The sequence below is a fragment of the Loxodonta africana genome, chromosome 7 (genome assembly GCF_030014295.1).
Source record: "Loxodonta africana isolate mLoxAfr1 chromosome 7, mLoxAfr1.hap2, whole genome shotgun sequence".
NCBI lineage: Eukaryota > Metazoa > Chordata > Mammalia > Proboscidea > Elephantidae > Loxodonta > Loxodonta africana.
Genome location: NC_087348.1, coordinates 35505599 through 35525148, shown reverse-complemented (window position 1 = coordinate 35525148; position 19550 = coordinate 35505599). Strand labels below are relative to the sequence as shown.

Genomic DNA, 19550 nt, shown 5'->3' with positions numbered 1-19550 from the left:
GTCGGTTGGCCAGGTAGCTGTCTTCCAAATTTCTTGGCATAGATGAGTGAGCACTTCCAGTGCTGCGTCTGCTTGTTGAGACATCTCAATTGATATTCCATCAATTCCTGGAGCCTTGTTTCTCGCCAATGCTGTCAGTGCAGCTTGGACTTCCTTCAGTACCATCAGTTCCTGATCATATGTTATCTCTTGAAATGGCTGAATGTCGACTAATTCTTTTTGGTATGACGACTTTGTGTATTCCTGCCATCTTCTTTTGATGCTTTCTGCCTCGTTTAATATTTTCCCCATAGAATCCTTCATTATTGCAACTGAAGGCTTGAATTTTTTCTTCACTTCTTTCAGTTTGAGAAATGCCGAGGGTGTTCTTCCCTTTTGGTTTTCTATCTCCAGCTCTTTGCACATGTCATTATAACACTTTACTTTGTCTCCTCGAGCACCCCTTTGAAATCTTTTAATCAGTGCTTTTACTTCATCATTTCTTCCTTTTGCTTTAGCTGCTCAATGTTTGAGAGCAAGCTTCAGAGTCTTCACTAACAACAATCTTGGTCTTTTCTTCCTTTCCTGTCTTTTCAATGACCTCTTGCTTTCTTCATGTACGATGTCCTGATGTCATTCCACAACTCATCTGATCTTCTGTCTTTAGTCTTCAATGTGTCAAGTCTATTCTTGAGATGGTCTCTAAATTCAGGTGGGATATACTCATGGTCGTATTTTGGCTCTGGTGGACTTGCTTTGATTTTCTTCAGTTTCAACTTGAACTTGCATATGAACAATTGATGGTCTGTTCCACAGCTGATCCCTGGCCTTGTTCTGACTGATAATCTTGAGCTTTTCCATTGTCTTTTCCACAGATACAGTCAATTTGATTCCTGTGTATTCCATCTGGTGAGGTCCACATGTATAGTCACCGTTTATGTTGGTGAAAAAAGGTATTTGCAATGAAGAAGTCATTGGCCTTGCAAGATTCTACCATGCTATCTACAGCATTGTTTCTGTCACCAAGGGCATATTTTCCAACTACCGATCCTTTTTTGTTTCCAACTTTTGCGTTCCAATCACCAGTTATTATCAATGCATCCTGATTGCATGTTCGGTAAATTTCAGACTGCAGAAGCTGATAAAAATCTTCAATTTCTTCATCTTTGGCTTTAGTGGTTGGTATGTAAATTTGAATAGTAGTGGTATTAACTGGTCTTCCTTGTAGGCGTATGGATATTATCCAATCCCTGACAGCCTTGTACTTCAGGATAGATCTTGGAATGTTCTTTTAGACAATGAATGCAACACCATTCCTCTTCAATTGTCATTCCCAGCATAGTAGACTATATGATTGTCCAATTCCAAACGGCCAACACCAGACCATTTGAGCTCACTAATGCCTAGGATTTTGGTGTTTATGTGTTCCATTTCATTTTTGACAATTTCCAATTTTCCTAGCTTTATAATTTGTACATTACAGGTTTTGATTATTAATGGATATTTGCAGCTGTTTCTTCTCATTTTGAGTCATGCCACATCAGCAAATGAAGGTCCCGAAAGCTTTACTCCATCCACATCATTAAGGTCCACTATACTTTGAGGAGTTAGCTCTTCCCCAGTTGTCTTCTGGCACCATATCAGACAATGTTCCACTGCTATTCATAAGGTTTTCACTGGATAATTCTTTTCAGAAGTAGACTGCTGGGTCCTTCTTCCTAGTCTCTCTTAGTCTAGAAGCTCAGATGAAACCTGTCCTCCATGGGTGACCCTGCTGGTATCTGAATACTGGTGGCATAGCTTCCAGCATCACAGCAACATGCAAGACCCCACAATATGACAAACTGACAGACACGTGGCGGAACAAAAGATATAGGGGTTAGGATTTCCCACACATATTTTTGGGTACACAAGTTCATCCATAACACCACACTATGTAAAACTGCAACTCATACATCTAATTTCACCTTTATCCTGCTGTATGGTTTCTTTTATCCTGTTACACTTATCAATTTTAAACATACTACATATAAACTGTATATAATTTACATATTTATAATGTTAATGCATGTTGTCTCTCCCCTGACACACACACTAAAATGTAAACACCATTAGGGCAGCAATCTTTTTATTTTAAACTTTTATTCTGAAAATATTTAACAATAACCAAATGCAGGGCAGAAGAACTCCCATAGAACATGACCAAGATGGAACAATTACTAATTTTTTGCCACATTTATCTAATTCATCTTTTTTGTTGGTAAAGTATTTTGATGCAAAACCCAGATGCCATTTTATGTCTACATACTTAATTGTACGTAAAAACACGAGCATTTCCTTACATAACAGCAATACCAAGACCATACTAACAATATTAGCAATAATTCTTTGTGATTATCTAATCTCAGTTCATAATCAAATGTCTCCATTTATTTAAAAAAATGATTTTTAATAGCTGGTTTCTTTGAATCAGGATCTCAACAGGGTCATCACCTTACATCTGCTATGTCATGTCTCTTGTTGTTCCCAAAGAGTTGACTCCGACTTACAGCGACCCTACAGGACACAGTAGAGCTACCCCGTAGGGTTTCGTAGGCTGTAATTTTTTTTTAAAGAACATCAGACTTAGGTTTATTTTCTCTACATATATCCAGAAAAGTTTAAAAATGATTCAACAAACATAAAGCCATGTATCCATTACTCAAAATTAGCAAATGTTAATGGTACACAGAGAAATATTATGAATACATATTCCCTTTTGCGTGATAGTAGAGAACTGTATCTTTATTTCATACTTCTGAATACAAGGAGTAAAATATGGTAACTTTCTGGGCTTGTTTGAGATCAGGTTAAACTGCTATAATTTTTTTAAAATTGTGTTTTAGGTGAAGGTTTACAGAGCAAATTATTTTCTCATTAAATAATTAATACACATATTGTTTTGTGATATTGGTTGCCAACCTCATGACATGTCAACACTCTCACTTCTCGACCTTGAGTTCTCCGTTACCAGGTTTGCTGTCCCCTCCTTGACCCTGGGCTGGTGTGCTCATTTAGTCTCATTTTGTGTCATAGGCCTGTCTAATCTTTGGCTCAAAGGTGAATCCTAGGCTGTAATCTTAATGAAAGCAGACTGCCACAACTTTCTCCCATGGAGCAGTTGCCAGTTTCTAACTACCGACCTTTCAGCAGCCAAGCGCTTAACCACTGTGCTATCAGGGCTCTGAGGCAATCCCTCCCGCCCTTTTTTTTTCATGCTTTTTACTTGTTGCAGAAACTGGGTCAGTTGTTCCTGTTGAATGGCCCACATTCTGGATTTGCCCGTTGCTCCGCTGTGATGACATTTAATTTATCCCTCTAACCCTCGTATCTCCTGTAAATGAAAGTTAGCTCTTGAGGCCTGATTGGATTCATATTCAACTTTTTTGAGAGTGGTGCTTTTGCAGTGTCATACTGCATCTCATTTGGAGGTCTATGATGTCAGATTGTTCCTATTTTCGTGAAGCAGAGATTGTTGGTGGTTTAGGTGGCCTGAGCCTCATCAATCGCCTCATGGTAAAGTTTCCTATCAGTGTTTCTTCTAATGCTTTTCTTTCTTTTTTTTAAATAATATTTTATTGTGTTTTCGGTGAAGGTTTACACAGCAGTGTAGGTTCCCATTCAACAATTTCTACACAAGTTGTTCAGTGACAGTGACAGCGGTTACATTCTTCACAAAAACCAAACCCACTGCGGTCTAGTAGATTCCAACTCATAGCGACCCTATACGGCAGAGTAGAACTGCCACCTATGGTTTCCAAGGAGCTCTTGGTGTATTCAAAGTGCCAACCTTTTGGTTAGCAGGCACAGCTCTTAACCACTATGCCACCAGGCTTTCCCATTCTTCGCAATGCAGTGAATAGTCTCATTATTTCCATTGTGATTGTTCTGTTTCCATTAATCTAGTTTCCCTTTGGCCTTACATTCTCATCTTTGTTTTAAAGTAATCATTGACCGTTTGGTCTCCTATAGGTGAATTTTTAAAGGAGCACAATACTTACGGGTGATATTCATTCTTTTGTGAGCCAATTTGTTATTTAGTGACAAGGTGACCTCGGGAGTTAGTTTCAGTTCAAGGTTTGAATCTTCTAATGCTTTCAGCCATCAATTATTCTCACGAAAAAACCCAAACCACGCCTGTTGCCGTTAAGTCAGTGCTGACCGCGGTGATCCTGTACGTTACAGAGTAGAACTGCTTCATAGGGTTTTCTTGGCTGTAATCTTTATGGAAACAGATTGCCAGGCCTTTCTTTCGCTGTGCTGCTGGGTGGGTTCCAACCACCAACCTTTAGGTTAGTAGTCAAGCTCAAACCATTTGCATCCCTCAAGGGACCTATAATTGCAAAATGCTGGGTCTCTGATTCTATCATTCTTTCCACATTCATTAGCAGGAAGTCTTCTGTAAAGAACTTTCCCTCATCAATGGGATATTTGGTTACCTGAAACCAGTTTATACGGGTAAGGCAAGAGAGGGCAGGAGTCTTTGTCCACTTTGCTCACAGATGTATCCTAAATGCTAAAATAGTGTCCGGAACATACAGGATACTCGGTAAATATATATTTTTTTTATTAACTTTTATTGAGCTTCAAGTGAACGTTTACAAATCAAGTCAGTCTGTCACGTATAAGTTTACATACATCTTACTCCGTACTCCCACTTGCTCTCCCCCTAATTAGCCAGCCCCTCCAGTCTCTCCTTTCGTGACAATTTTGCCAGTTTCCAACTCTCTCTATCCACCCATCCCCCCTCCAGACAGGAGATGCCAACACAATCTCAAGTGTCCATCTGATATAATTAGCTCACTCTTCATCAGCATCTCTCTCCTACCCACTGTCCAGTCCCTTTCATGTCTGAGGAGTTGTCTTCGGCAATGGTTCCTGTCCTGTGCCAACAGAAGGTCTGGGGACCATGGCCGCCGGGATTCCTCCAGTCTCAGTCAGACCATTAAGTCTGGTCTTTTTATGAGAATTTGGGGTCTGCATCCCACTGATCTCCTGCTCCCTCAGGGGTTCTCTGTTGTGCTCCCTGTCAGGGCAGTCATCGATTGTGGCCGGGCACCAACTAGTTCTTCTGGTCTCGGGATGATGTAGGTCTCTGGTTCATGTGGCCCTTTCTGTCTCTTGGGCTCTTAGTTGTCGTGTGACCTTGGTGTTCTTCATTTTCCTTTGCTCCAGGTGAGTTGAGACCAACCGATGCATCTTAGATGGCCGCTTGTTAGCATTTAAGACCCCAGACGCCACATTTCAAAGTGGGATGCAGAATGTTTTCATAATAGAATTATTTTGCCAATTGACTTAGAAGTCCCCTTAAACCATGGTCCCCAAACCCCCGCCCTTGCTCCGCTGACCTTTGAAGCATTCATTTTATCCCGGAAACTTCTTTGCTTTTGGTCCAGTCCAATTGAGCTGACCTTCCATGTGTTGAGTGTTGTCTTTCCCTTCACCTAAAGCAGTTCTTATCTACTAATTAATCAATAAAAAACCCTCTCCCTCCCTCCCTCTCCCCCCCTTGTAACCACAAAAGTATGTGTTCTTCTCAGTTTTTACTATTTCTCAAGATCTTATAATAGTGGTCTTACACAATATTTGTCCTTTTGCCTCTGACTAATTTCGCTCAGCATAATGCCTTCCAGGTTCCTCCATATTATGAAATGTTTCACAGATTCGTCACTGTTCTTTATCGATGAGTAGTATTCCGTTGTGTGAATATACCACAATTTATTTACCCATTCATCTGTTGATGGACACCTTGGTTGCTTCCAGCTTTTTGCTATTGTAAACAGAGCTGCAATAAACGTGGGTGTGCATATATCTGTTTGTGTGAAGGCTCTTGTTTCTCTAGGGTATATTCCGAGGAGTGGGATTTCTGGGTTGTATGGTAGTTCTATTTCTAACTGTTTAAGATAACGCCAGATAGATTTCCAAAGTGGTTGTACCATTTTACGTTCCCACCAGTAGTGTATAAGAGTTCCAATCTCTCCGCAGCCTCTCTAACATTTATTATTTTGTGTTTTTTGGATTGATGCCAGCCTTGTTGGAGTGAGATGGAATCTCATCGTAGTTTTAATTTGCATTTCTCTAATGGCTAATGATCGAGAGCATTTTCTCATGTATCTGTTAGCTGCCTGAATATCTTCTCTAGTGAAGTGTGTGTTCATATCCTTTGCCCACTTCTTGATTGGGTTGTTTGTCTTTTTGTGGTTGAGTTTTGACAGAATCATGTAGATTTTCGAGATCAGGCGCTGGTCGGAGATGTCATAGCTGAAAATTCTTTCCCAGTCTGTAGGTGGTCTTTTTACTCTTTTGGTGAAGTCTTTAGATGAGCATAGATGTTTGATTTCTAGGAGCTCCCAGTTATCGGGTTTCTCTTCGTCATTTTTGGTAATGTTTTGTATTCTGTTTATGCCTTGTATTAGGGATCCTAGAGTTGTCCCTATTTTTTCTTCCATGATCTTTATCGTTTTAATCTTTATGTTTAGGTCTTTGATCCACTTGGAGTTAGTTTTTCTGCATGGTGTGAGGTATGGGTCCTATTTCATTTTTTTTGCAAATGGATATCCAGTTATGCCAGCACCATTTGTTAAAAAGACTATCTTTTCCCCAATTAACTGACACTGGGCCTTTGTCAAATATCAGCTGCTCATACGTGGATGGATTTATATCTGGGTTCTCAATTCTGTTCCATTGGTCTATGTGCCTGTTGTTGTACCAGTCCCAGGCTGTTTTGACTACTGTGGCTGTATAATAGGTTCTGAAATCAGGTAGAGTGAGGCCTCCCACTTTCTTCTCCTTTTTCAGTAATGCTTTGCTTATCCGAGGCTTCTTTCCCTTCCATATGAAATTGGTGATTTGTTTCTCTATCACCTTAAAAAATGACATTGGAATTTGGATCGGAAGTGCATTGTATGTATAGATGGTTTTTGGTAGAATAGACATTTTTACTATGTTAAGTCTTCCTATCCATGAGCAAGGTATGTTTTTCCACTTAAGTATGTCCTTTTGAATTTCTTGTAGTAGAGCTTTGTAGTTTTCTTTGTATAGGTCTTTTACATCCTTGGTAAGATTTATTCCTAAGTATTTTCGATAAATATTTTTTGAATTGAATTGAATCCATACATTAAGGATGCTATGCAGCTTTTTAAAAAAGCACAGAGTAGATGACACCTATTTCTATTGACATAGTATAACATACATAAATATTATTGAGTGAACAAAGCAGGTTATAGAACAGTAAATATAGGATGAGCCAATTTTTATGAAATATGTACATTTTAAATGCACCAAGAATGTGAAGGATGAATGAACATGTGATAAAACAAACATAATGAAATATTACTTACAGAATCGAGGTGGTGGGTATATTGTTTTGACTGTTCAACTCATTCAATTTTTCTGTTTATTTTATTATGAAATGTTCATTTTAAATGTTGGAAAATGTATGTGTATAGAAGCCTGTATGTCTGAGGGGTGAGTGTGGGATGGGGTCTTTCCAACTGTGTACTTTATGTGTATACACACCCGCATGTGTACAAGCAAAAATTGTAAATGATGCATTAACAATTCTTAATTCCCTTTTTAAGAATCTCTCATAATATGGGAATTCTAAATGTAGAAAAAGGGCTTTATGTTTATGTCAGAAATATTTTGTAGTAACAAAAATTTGGAAGTACCCTAAATGTCTCGTAACAGGAGAGTAATCATGGTGCAGTAGTTTCATTATAAATGATAGTTATAAAGACTGTGTAATAATATAAAAAGTGTAGTATGATGTTCAGTGAAAAAAATTGTGATATGAATTTTTTAATCAACTCATAGATCACATACTGTATGATTCCCTTTTTATGAAATGTTCAGGATAGGCAAATTCATAGAGATGGGTAGTAGATTAGTTTTTGCCAGGAGCTGGGGGGAGGAGGAAGTGGGAGATGATTGCTCATGGGTACAGGGTTTCTTTTTGGAGTGGTGAACATGTTCTAAAATTAGGTAGTAAATATACTAATAGTCACTGAATTGTACATTTAAAAGGTGAATTGTATGGTCTATGAATTACATCTCAATCAAGTAGTTACTAAAAAAATAAAGATGCTGTTACTAGGGGGAAGGGTATAAGGAAGTCTTTGTACTGTCTTTGCAACTTTTCTGTGCATCTAAACTATTCCACATAGAAAAGTTTACTTCACAGTGAGCTATCACTTCACATCCATTAGGGTAGCTATAATAGAAGAGACAGATAATAACAAGTATTGGCCAAAATGTGGAGAAATCAGACCCTCATACACTGCTGGTGGGAATGTAAAATGATTAAAGTAGTGCCATGGAAGGAAGGCCTGAAAATCCCATAGAGCAGTTCTACTCTGTAACGTGCATTACTTTTAGAAGGAGAAAATAAACTAAAAACAAAGAAAAAAATAAATCTCTATTTCAGAGAACTATTTAAGTGTAAATAACCAGTATTACAACCATAACTCTTACCTCTTTGTAACTTGTAGGTTTTATGATATTCATAATAATTTCCTTAATATTATATTAATTTACTACATATCCATTTCAGGACATAACTTATATTTTCATAACATATGTACACTGCTATTTGGTCAGGAGTGAGCTACGTATTCAGGTGGGGCCACACCAACCCAGGCCCCCTCCAGTTTATTGCTGTTCAGCTCATCAGGCCCTCTCAGCTGAAGTAGCCCCCTTTGTTTACAAGCTCAAAGCCCCTTCCACTCTCCCATGAGGTTCCCCCCAACCAAAAAGTCTTTTCCTTGTCTTGCTTTTCCTTTGGAAGGGTGGAAGCCCTGCGGGGGTGGACGTGGGGAGTGTCACAAGTCACCGGTTACTGGTCCAGGGCCCCTCCTTCTTCGGCTGGGGTCACAGTTCCACACGCAGTGGTCACAGCCCCTTCGCCTGGGGTCACAGCCCCCTCCCTCGGCGGAGGGGGGCGTCACCGGCCACAGGTAGGGGGTCACAGTTTCACACGGGGAGGTCACAGGCCTCCAGCCCTAAACCTGCTCTTCTTCGGTCAGGGTCCCGGTTCCCCGCCCAGAGTCCCCGGTCCCTCCCCCGAAGTCGGCGGCCCCTCCTCCAGAGCCATGGTCCCTGCTCCAGGGGGCCCAGGAACTCCCCCGGAGTCCGTAGGCTCCTGCCCGAGAGTCCCGGCGTGCGAGGGGACCTCGTCGAAGGCCTCGGGCAGCTTACAGCCCTCGTCCTCATCGTCCTTCCAGCTCTCCTCGCGGCCGTCGACGGCGAGCCCGGGGGCAGGGAGATTGCCGCTGCGCCCGGCCCCGAGGCGCGCGATGGCGGCTGCCGCGCTGCTGGAGGCGGGCCTAGCCCGGGTGCTCTACTACCCGACGCTGCTCTACACTCTGTTCCGCGGGAGAATGCCGGGCCCAGGCCACCGCGACTGGTACCACCGCATCGACCCCACCGTGCTTCTGGGCGCGCTGCCGCTGCGGAGCATGACGAGGCGGGTGAGCCAGGCCTGGGAGCCGGGCGAGCGCGGCCCGCGGCCCCCACGCCGGCCCGACCCTCCACGCCGCGCTGCCAGCCGTTTCTGAGCCCCTTCTTTCCTCGGCAGCTGGTTCAGGACGAGAACGTGCGCGGGGTGATCACCATGAACGAGGAGTATGAGACGAGGTTCTTATGCAACTCCTCAAAGGTGAGAGGCCGGGGCCCGGGGAAACCGGAGCCCGCGGGATGGGGGGCGATCGGGGCCGCGGGGGTGGGATCTGGGCTCGGGGGGAGGAGCTGGGGCAGGTGCCCCCTGCCTTGCCTACCACCCTGGGCTTGGGAGAGCTGGAGGTGACTGGGGTTGGGGGGCGCTGCAGGTCATCCTACCCCAGAGACACGTGTCTTGGGCGTCTCTGCCTCCTCTGGAGGACGGTCGAGTCCTCTTAAGCTTCAATGGCTTAGGCTGGAGGTAGGATAGAAACTAATTACGAATGGACTTCACTTAGTTTCCTAGTGCTGTTGTAACAAAAAATACCACAGGCGAGTGGCTTTAAAAAACAGGAATTTATCGTCGCAGTTTTGGAGTCTGGAAGTCCTGTTCAGAGCATGGGCACTAGGCGAGGGTCCTTTCTTGTGGGGTAGGCCCAGGTGTTCCTTGGCTGCTTGTAGATTTTCTTCATATGGTGTCGGTCTTCCTCTTGTGTTTCTATGTTTATTCTGCTTTTTTTAAGACATCATTCAGAAGTAATTGGGTTTAGGACCCAGCCAATGCTAGTATGACCTCATTAACAGAAAACCCCAGTTTCCAGACAGGCTCACATTCACAGGTACAGGGACTAGGACCTCAACATATGTTTTAGGCAGACATAATTCAATTCACAATAGCATTTTAAAGTTGACCAAATCTGATGGTTCATTTGTGTACAAATGTTCTCTTAATTTCTGTAACATAAATTAGTAGCCAAAAAAAGGCAGCTCCTCCGTGGGTTGCTGATTTCATTCATTGAACAGTTTCTGAGCTCTAAGTGTGGATCGGTCACTGTGTTAGGCATTCAGGATGAAGGCCTTGCCAACTGTAAGACGAAAAGTAGACCCCCCACCCCCCAAAACACACAGACACAGAATACATTAATCATAAAACCATTGAAAAACTGCATAAGGTTCATTTGGCTCTGATTTGGGGGAATTTTTGTTCGTGTTAGAGATCATAGTGGAACTCTAAAGTACTGTTATAATAAGACAGAAACAAAAACCCATTGCTGTCAAGTTGATTTTGGCTCATAGTGACCCTATCAGACAGGGTAGAGCTGCCCCATAGGGTTTCCAAGGAGCAGCTGGTGGATTCAAACTGCCTACCTTTTGGTTAGCAGTCACAGCTCTTAACCACTGTGCCACCAGGGCTCTCTCATAACAAAGTTCAGGCCTAAAAACATAAATTTTCATTAAAGGTTAATGCTTGTTTATGGAGCCTTCCACAGTGGTTATTAGAAGCTATTGCCCTATCTTTCTTTGTAGGGTTTGACATCTATAAGCATTAAACTATTATCTTTTTTCTTTACTGTATTGATATAGGCTGCCCAAGATGCTATTGTTTTAATCCATCTGCAACCTTAAAAATACGTGTGGCTCACATTTGAAATACATTGATTAGGCAAGGCATACATTATAAAATTTTTTTTTAATTTTTGGTGAAAATATGCACAATAAAACACAGTTTCAACAGTTTTTACATGTGCAGTCCAATGACAAAGGTTACATTGTGTTACCATTCTCACTATCTTTAGGGTTACTGTCGTCAATTTGATCTCACGTAGATAACTCTTTAAAAAAGCACAATGCTCAAGGCAAACATCCTTTAATTGAGCTAAACTGTTGTTTAGTTTAAAAATTATTTCATGGGATAGTTTTGGTCTAAGGCTTAAAAATTGTTTCCAGGCAAGCAATCTGGGGATTCTCCTGGTCTCAATGGATCCAGTAAATTTGGTTTTCATGAGAATTTCAAGTTCAGTTCCTCATTTTTCCTCCTTTTGATCAGGATCCATCTATTGGGTCCTTGGCATGGCATACATTTTTAAAGAATGGATAATATTCCTTGGACTTCTAAAGTATTTTGCCACAAGGACTCAGGAATTGTTAGTGAAAGTCCTAACCGTTCATTAGTGTGGGTCAGTCTTGTGGAGCAAGGGGAAGTCAAAAACTACCGGGCAGCCACAGAAAATGCTTGGTTTCTAGGTGTGGGGCATTCACATTTGCAAGCTGTAGCTGTTAGCATCCAACTAGCCTAGAGAAAATAAACCTCTAGGGCTGTGGTTCTCACATTTTAGTGTGCCTAAGAATTATCTGGTAGTCTCATTAAAAGGTAAATTCCTAGGCATAAGCCCCAGAGATTCTGATTCCAAAAACTCTGGTTTGGGGCCCAGCAATCTGAATGTTTAGCAAGCTCCTCAGGTGTTTCTGGTACAATTGATGCATGGACCACCTGCTGTAAAACTCTTACTTTTCTGTTAATTTCATGACCAGTTTTAAATATTGGCCTTCACTCAGAGTCTTAAGTCATAATCTCTGGTTCTAGCTAAAGAAATTACATAATAACAAGAGTGGCTGGAACATACCTGAAGTCTTAAAGCAAAAATAAAGTTGTCTAGTTTGCCAAAGACCTTATTTTTCCTATATCCTATTCTTTTTGAGTGATGATAATAAACTAACAAAGGTTCCAAAAAACCCATTACCATCGAGTTGATTCTGACTCATAGCGACCCTATTGGACAGAGTAGAACTGGCCCATAGAGTTTCCAAGGAGTGCCTGGTGGATTCAAACTGCTGACCTTTTGGTTGGGAGCTGTAGCTCTTAACCACTATGCCACCAGGGTTTCCAACAAAGGTAGGTATACATTAATTTTAACATGGTAGCCCTTTTTTTTTTTTTTTACCACCTGTCCCCTCAAGAATTATGGAAAAAATTAGACTTAAGGACAGAGAAGTAAAAAGCCCTTAAAATATAGTACCCCAGCCTTGCAGCTGGATCCCTGCACAGGGCCAAGATTACTCAAAAACATAAAGTTACACAACTTGTGCAGCTGAATTTTATACAGCTGATATTTTTCAGCTAAAGACGCAAACAGCCAAAGGGAACTTTCAGAAGAACGCTTGAAATCTTAGACATGTTTCTAACTCAGCAGCACAGCTGTTTGATGAAAGACCAAGCATGTAGGTCAGCCATTTTAAAGGCATTTCTGTAGGAAGTTTCTTTTTTAGAAAACAGGAAACATCGCGTATTCAAATTGAAGTAAACCCTGAAGCTTCCCTGCTTTGCTGCCTCTTGGGAGCCCATCTTTGTACCCACATCAGGCTTTTTTGCATTCTTTTTTTTATGGTGGTTCCAGGAGTGGAAGAAAGCAGGAGTTGAGCAGCTGCGGCTCAGCACGGTAGACATGACTGGAGTCCCAACCTTGGCTAACCTGCAGAAAGGCGTCAAGTTTGTTCTCAAGTACCAATCACTGGGCCAGTGCGTCTACGTGCATTGCAAGGCTGGGCGTTCCAGAAGTGCCACTATGGTGGCAGCATATTTGATTCAGGTAGGAAAGGTCTTTCTGGGCTGGCCCCGTTCACAGCAGATTTCCAGAACTTTAGTAGCATGGTCTACTAGTAATGGGTCTTGCTGGAAGGAGCTGTGTCCCATTTCAGGCTGTTGGGAGGTGGCGTGGTATCGGGGAAAGTACCTTAGCTTTGAAGACAGGCTGACTTCCAGCTTTGCCACCTGCCAGCAGTATGATCTTAGGCAAAAGTGGCTTTACCTTTAGGATGCTGCTTCCTGAAACTACGTGTGTTCTTCAGCTTAAATGAGAAAGTATGTCAAACACTGGCGTCCAGCAGGCACTCAAAAACTGGAGTTGTGAAGGCTGTTCAATACCAGCAAAAGGATACCAGCACTTGTTATAAATAGCATGTCCAGAAATCTAGTACTGTAGATGATAGTCCTAATCGCTTACAGCTCCATAGTACTCAGGTTTCTCAAGTATTTCAGAGTAAAGTTCTGGACACCAGTTTCTAAAACAGAGGATCCAAACTGAATTTGGACTATCACATTATTATCAGCAGGTGGAACGCTTTTCCGAATCCCTCGGAGAGGCATGTGCCCTCAGTCCTTCACCACTCTATTGTTTTACCCCCTCCCAGCTTGACTCACTTTCATTTCCAGCCTGGTCCCTGCTGAGTGTTTCGTTTAGTTTAAGGAAAAGGGAAATGTAAAGACAAACAGCCTGACCTTGTTTGTGTTCTGTGGACAGGTAACTATATCGTTATGAACACCACCAAGACATTGGTTGTAAGGACTCTGTGTGCTGCAAACAGGGTCCCATAAGGATATTTTGGACCAAATGAGAACTGAACCAGTAGGCTATAAATATGTAATTTTTTGGTTCTAGTGCATTCTGAATTAATGAGTATCCTTAAGACACAAAGATGACCCTCCTGATTAAATAAAAAAGTACTGTTTTTTAGCCATGGTGGCAAGTTGCATAAAAACACCTGCTGGAAACCCTTATAACCAACAGCTCAGCTCACAGAGGAAATTGAGTAGGCCTCAGAACTTAGGATCTCAGCTTGGAGTGTTCAACCATCTTTTCCTAGGGTTTGGCAGAGCAAGAATTGGGCAGGAAGACTGACTTGTCCACCCAGCCCATTGCATGGTATCGTGGAATGGTTGACTGAAGTGGTTAAAGTTTTCTTCCATTTATAATACATGTGGCATGGTTTTTGATTCCTGAGAAAACAGAGTTTTTAAAAAATGAAATTCCGGGAGCCCTTTAATACCTGCATGTTGTTCAGCTCATAAGTCAAGGGCACCTTAACACCTGCTCCTTTCTCTGATTTCCAAACCCTGTCCTTCAGGTGCACAACTGGAGTCCGGAAGAGGCTGTAAGATTCATCACCAAGATCCGGTCACACATCCGTGTCAGACCTGGCCAGTTAGAAGTTCTCCAAGAGTTCTCTAAGATTACTGCAGGAGCAGCAAAGAATGAGGCTAGTCACACATCAAAGACATGAAGTACATGGATTAGAATGCAAGACAATCCTGCTTGCTACAGAATAAAAAGTTTAACAGGACCAAGGGGCTTAACCCCAGACTTGAAATACCAGGACTGTGCTAAATAATGGGTAATTTTGCTTCCTTTGTCTTGTTTCATCTTCCTGAAATAACACTGTTTAATGGCTAGAGAGATTAGCGTGACCTCTATCCATGGGGTAAGGAACATGGGCCAGTGTTGGGGGTGTCTTATTTTTGTGAATGGGGTTCAGTATTAATTTCAACAAAAAAACTATCGTGCAGCTAATGTTGTTATTTAGCACCGTAACTCAAAGATACTTAACCTAGGAAAAGAGAAATACTCAGTCCTGGCCCTTTGCCACGGTCAGGATCCCCATTTCCCCGACCCTGCGGGGCTACTCTCACACTTTTGGAGCAGTGATCTTGAATGTAGAAAAGGAAGTATGGGGTGAAATCCATATTGCTGACTTAGAAATGTGTGGGTGTCTAATTTGTTTCCCTTAGGAAGTCACCCCTTCAGAATTCAACACAGACACACATATCCCTTCAAAAACTTTTATTTATACGAACAGTTGCTGGCTCTTGACTTAGCTTACAGCTTTTAAAAGAGCAGAGACTTTATATATTTGAATTTGAAAAAAGTTTCTGCTACTGATCAGAAATAATCCTTTCTACTTTCTCGCTTATACTCCTCACAGAGGAATGGAGTTTAAGCCAAAAACAAAACCAAAGTATACATTTCCCAACAGATAAATGAGAATACAAGGAACATCCTGAATTCTAGAGTTGACTCTTGCTGGTGAAGTACACCTTCAGCTTAGTCCATTCTCCCAAGCAAAGCCTGAAGGAAAACTCTAACACTTAATTCTTTGTGAAAAAAATGATCATCAATTGGTCAGTTCTCAGGCTATAGAAAAAAGTAGGTCTGGATCTCTTTCTCTCTGTCTTGGGACCAGGGGTGCTTCTATTTAACAGTGATCGGGTAAGGAGGGAAGGCTGTGCCTAATGTCTGAGAAGAGGCTTGCTCTAAGCAGTCTGAAGTGAGGCACAGGGTTACCAGGGAATGGCAGCGAACAGGATGGCCTACTCTCAATTCAAGCAGCCAGCTGAGCAGCAGCAGTCTAAAGAGCCCCAAACACTGCCACGATGGGCTCAGGGAAGGGCTGAGGTGCTGTCTCTCCAATATGTGCCAAAAGATTATACAATACTCTGAATTGGGGCCCAGGGACTTTGAGTTTGGATGGGTAGGTGCTGAAAAAAGGGAAGGAATAGGAGTCGGTTGCTCTCCCTCCCCTCCCCGACAGGCTTAGGCCAACACAAACTGCAAATTAGTAAGCAACACCTTAATGCCTTTGGTGACAGTGACAGCTGAAGTGGCAGGATCAAGCTTATAGGTGTTGGCATCCCCCTTTTTATACCGGTCCCGAAAGACATAGATGCTCCCATTACAGCTGGCGATCTTCCAGAGGGATGGGGCAGAGCTCCAGGCCTCAGGAAGGCAGAGCCGGGTGAAGCTGTCTAGCAGGGGATTGTAGCACACCAGGGAGTCCCCTTCGGCCACGATGAACACCAGATCCTTATGCACGGCTGCGTGCATGCGGCCTGCGAAGGGCAGCACGTAGGGCTTCACATGGCATTTGTCTGTCTCTGTGTCAAAGCACTGGATGAGTCGGGACGGTTTGGTGAAGAAGTCCAGGTCATTCTCCTCCCCGCCTAGTAAGTAGATGATCCCATTGAGGTTGGCACCAGCTGCCCCTGACACAGCCACCTCTAGCTGGGTCGTCTCCGTCCAGACGTTATCACCTACCCGGTAGTAGATAACTGCGTTGGAGAGGGTATCCTGCAGTGTCTTGCCACCCAGCGAGTATATGGCATCCTTCCCCGGCACAGACACCAGGGTGTGCTGAAGCCGGTCTCGGGGCAAAGGTGCACACCACTCCCAGTCAACGGTGGCATTGTTGCACTTCCACATGCGCCGTGGGATGGACCCGCCCACCACATACAGGTCTCCACCATGCTTGCAGGCTGCAGTGATCTGGTGGCACAAGCTGTTTTGGCCACTTACACTGATGGAGTCATCTTCTGCACAATGCAAGGACACAGCCAACGAGTGAGTACGAGATGACTCTTTCCCAATTAGGTAAATGTGCACATTCTCCCCAATTTCCTGTTGGCAAAATTAAAATTATAAATTATATCTATCAGTTCTAGGTTAAGGCTTAGCTGGGATGCATATCCTAAAGGTCCTGAACCACACACTTGTGTCTTACTCTAACTGACACCTCTCTAGTTACTGTGGGTCAACCTGACGCTCCCCCAGTTACATTTGCAGGCATTTATGCTGAGGCTGAGAATACTGCACTCATCCCTGCAGCTTTTTTTTTTTAACTATCATGAGGTGGTGCTTCAGACAAAGGGTGCTTAGGACTATGAATGCAATGGTGAAAGTAGTTCTCTCGAAGCTCTGAAGCTCAGAGGTTAGTGGTTTCTCAGCTCATAAACCTCCTCCCCAGTTCATATTAACTTCAAACTGGAGATGAATTATTCTACCATCTATCAAAGAAGAAGCCAGGCCAACTGATGGCTGGACTGCATGCAGATTACAGGGTTCTGAATCTTGAGAAACCTGCCTTACCTTCAAGCTAGTCCTGAGTGACTCTGCAAAAACCTCTCTTTCCTCTTTGTTAAAACTGATCCAGGCTTCTATGGCCTCTGTTGGGTTCTGGGAACATGGAACTCCATCTGTGAGAACCAGAGGAAAGGAATGGCCAGTTACAATCCAAAACAGGATATACACACACTTAAATGTTCATACTGTTCGTAATTTAAGTATGTGTACTTACATGTGTTATTTATATTTTATGTAATACACGTTACATAATATCTATTTCACTTACATATTATATAAAATGAAAACGTGAACCTAAAATTGCCTTGTTTCTTGCTTTTAATCAAACGATAGCTTGATATGCTCCCATTTTCCATGGAAACAACCTACTAGGCTTCAGAATTCATAACTGAAGTATGGTCATGCCTCACTTGCAGAGTCACGAGTCTTACTTAAAGTTGGCCCATCACTATAAGCTTTTTATTTAAATATCTTGACTCATCATCAGTTTGCTTGGGTAACTAGTCCCAGAGGTACCTGCAAAGTGCAGGACAGGTGAGAACATTTATGCACAGGAAAGACTGGACTATAAATACAAATAGCTCCTCACTACCTTTTGTGGGTAGGTGCTGCTGCTTTTATTTTCCCAACCTTTTCCTCTGGAAGGGGCCCTTATCTCTGATAGTAGCTACACTGAGTCTGAGTCTCAACTCAACCTCTCTCAGTAGGGATCTAAAGTCCTACCAATGACTAACACCAGGAGGTCTGAGAGCTCCATTCTCTTGAACTAGAACATCCTCTGATCATACCCAAGTAGGTGGTATGATGTGCTCGTTCCCTACACTCACCTGAAATGATATCTGTGAGCAGGTGATGGGACAAGTGGAGAAATTCCTCTGTGCCTTGCAGCTGGGCCAGGTGGGTCTTGGCACAGTGCTTGGCAGCAGTGTATAGCTCAGGATCACTGTGCCGATCTGCCAGCCACATCACCTGAAGGCAGTTTCCCACTTGCACTGTGCGGGCCAAAAACCGAGAACATTCCTCAAAGAGAGATGTCAACTGATACATGTCTGACACCTCATAAATTTCCTGCAGTTCATCAGCTCGAAGTTTCACAGTCCCATGGTAGATATAATCAACCAGGAGCTGGAAAACAGACTCACTGACATCCTGCAGCACAATCACCCGGTTGTGGGCCTCCTTCAGGTTGGAAGTGAACATTGACCGGAAGAAGCAGCTCTGAGCTGAGAGGACCAGCCGGTGGAGCTGAAACTCTCGGCCCTCCACCGAAATGGTGACATCAGCAAAGAGCTCTTCCTCCAGACACAGTTTCATGATGCCCTGAGCCACCCGGCCTGAATGTGACCGATCTTTGAAAGTGTAGTTCACAAAGTAGTTCTCATCCATGGATGCTCCAGGCTCCTCTGGTGATTCCATGATGGCTGACTTCTCTCTCTGCCAGCTGTCTGTAAAACAACAGGACACTGAGTTACTTAGGGAATCCACAACCACAGTCCATGAATTCAACTGTCCAAGTCAGGGAGGGAGAAGGGAGAGGTGAAAAGTTGAGAGCAAAATGGGACAAGTCTGGCCTTAGTACTGGCCCTACCAATGAGATCTTTGACCTTTTCCTTCAACCAAAACTGAGTTCATTCTCCTGTGGTGGCATCCTTCCCTCCATGAAATCAATACGAGTTCCTACTCTGGGTGTTCCCCTGAGAAAATGAAAAGCGTTCCTTTCCATGATGTAACAAAACACCTGGGATTTAGGTAAACACATAAAAGCAAAGAGCTGGACTAAGTTCTTAAAATCTTACTAACCAAATAACTATTGGCAGAAAAGTAGTGACACTCGAGAGCAGCAGAATCTGGCAAAAAAGGTCCCACACCTTTGTGGCCAGGGCCTCTTGCCCTTCTTATGGAGTCCAGATTCTTCACTAACAGACCTGGCTTGAGACATCTGGCAACCCCACATTTTCTCTTCTCTGAGCGTCTATTCCCCCGGTTTTCCCGAGACAGAGCCCTGCCGTCCCCAACCCGGGGTACGAGGAGGCCCATCTTCATGCAGAGTGTCCCCGCTCCACCTGGAGTCGCTTGGGAAACGGTTGCCAGGGAAACCGTTCTTTCCCTTCACACCAGCCCGCCCGCCCGCTCTCGCCCGCAGCTTAGCTGGGAGGGGGGAAAGGGAAAGCGGAACGTAGAACTCAGAATCCCTGCTCCTCCACCTCTTCTCACCCGTCCGGCTCTTTAAGGTCCTCGCTTTATCTCCAGCCTCCGCCATATCGAGCTAGGACTGCGTTTACCTATTTCTCCACCTGCCCGTCTTCTTTTCTCACCTGCGTTCCCTCCTTTCATCCCGGAGGCCGGAACCCGGAACCTCTGCTTCCGGCCTTCTGCGTCCGCCCGGAAGAAAATCCACTACACACTTCC

The 19550-nt window shown here is 43.3% G+C and overlaps 2 protein-coding genes across 4 annotated transcripts; one reads left to right on the top strand and one right to left on the bottom strand.

The window, feature by feature from the left end:
- Nucleotides 1-8926: 8926 nt before the first annotated feature.
- PTPMT1 (protein tyrosine phosphatase mitochondrial 1) lies at nt 8927-14511 on the top strand. Its single transcript, XM_003412240.4, has 4 exons — nt 8927-9485; nt 9593-9673; nt 12849-13040; nt 14356-14511. The coding sequence occupies exons 1-4, from the start codon at nt 9108-9110 to the stop codon at nt 14509-14511; spliced, it is 807 nt and encodes a 268-aa protein (XP_003412288.2). The 5' UTR covers nt 8927-9107.
- A 1307-nt stretch (nt 14512-15818) lies between these two features.
- On the bottom strand, nt 15819-19547 carry KBTBD4 (kelch repeat and BTB domain containing 4). Of its 3 annotated transcripts, none has more exons than XM_003412239.4 (4): nt 19457-19547; nt 17969-18586; nt 17148-17254; nt 15819-16679 (listed from the first exon to the last, which is right to left on the bottom strand). In XM_003412239.4, exons 1-4 carry the CDS (start codon nt 19473-19475, stop codon nt 15819-15821), a joined length of 1605 nt encoding a protein of 534 aa, XP_003412287.1. In that variant the 5' UTR covers nt 19476-19547. The 3 variants fall into 3 exon arrangements, with proteins under 3 accessions (XP_003412287.1, XP_010590367.1, XP_064144198.1); XM_010592065.3 differs by having other exon boundaries at nt 19356-19470; XM_064288128.1 differs by lacking the exon at nt 19457-19547 and adding an exon at nt 19010-19326.
- Nucleotides 19548-19550: the final 3 nt, after the last annotated feature.

Excerpts from the sequence above, each read along its gene's own strand:
- PTPMT1 (XM_003412240.4), top strand. The coding sequence starts at position 9,108 with ATGGTCCCTGCTCCAGGGGGCCCAGGAACTCCCCCGGAGTCCGTAGGC. Across the intron at positions 9,674-12,848 it reads TCTTATGCAACTCCTCAAAG|GAGTGGAAGAAAGCAGGAGT; the intron begins GTGAGAGGCCGG and ends TGGTGGTTCCAG. Across the intron at positions 13,041-14,355 it reads TGGCAGCATATTTGATTCAG|GTGCACAACTGGAGTCCGGA; the intron begins GTAGGAAAGGTC and ends CCTGTCCTTCAG.
- KBTBD4 (XM_064288128.1), bottom strand. The coding sequence starts at position 19,184 with ATGAAGATGGGCCTCCTCGTACCCCGGGTTGGGGACGGCAGGGCTCTG. Across the intron at positions 18,587-19,009 it reads AAGAGGCCCTGGCCACAAAG|ACAGCTGGCAGAGAGAGAAG; the intron begins GTGTGGGACCTT and ends GTTGTTTTACAG. Across the intron at positions 17,255-17,968 it reads GCTCACAGATATCATTTCAG|ATGGAGTTCCATGTTCCCAG; the intron begins GTGAGTGTAGGG and ends TGGTTCTCACAG.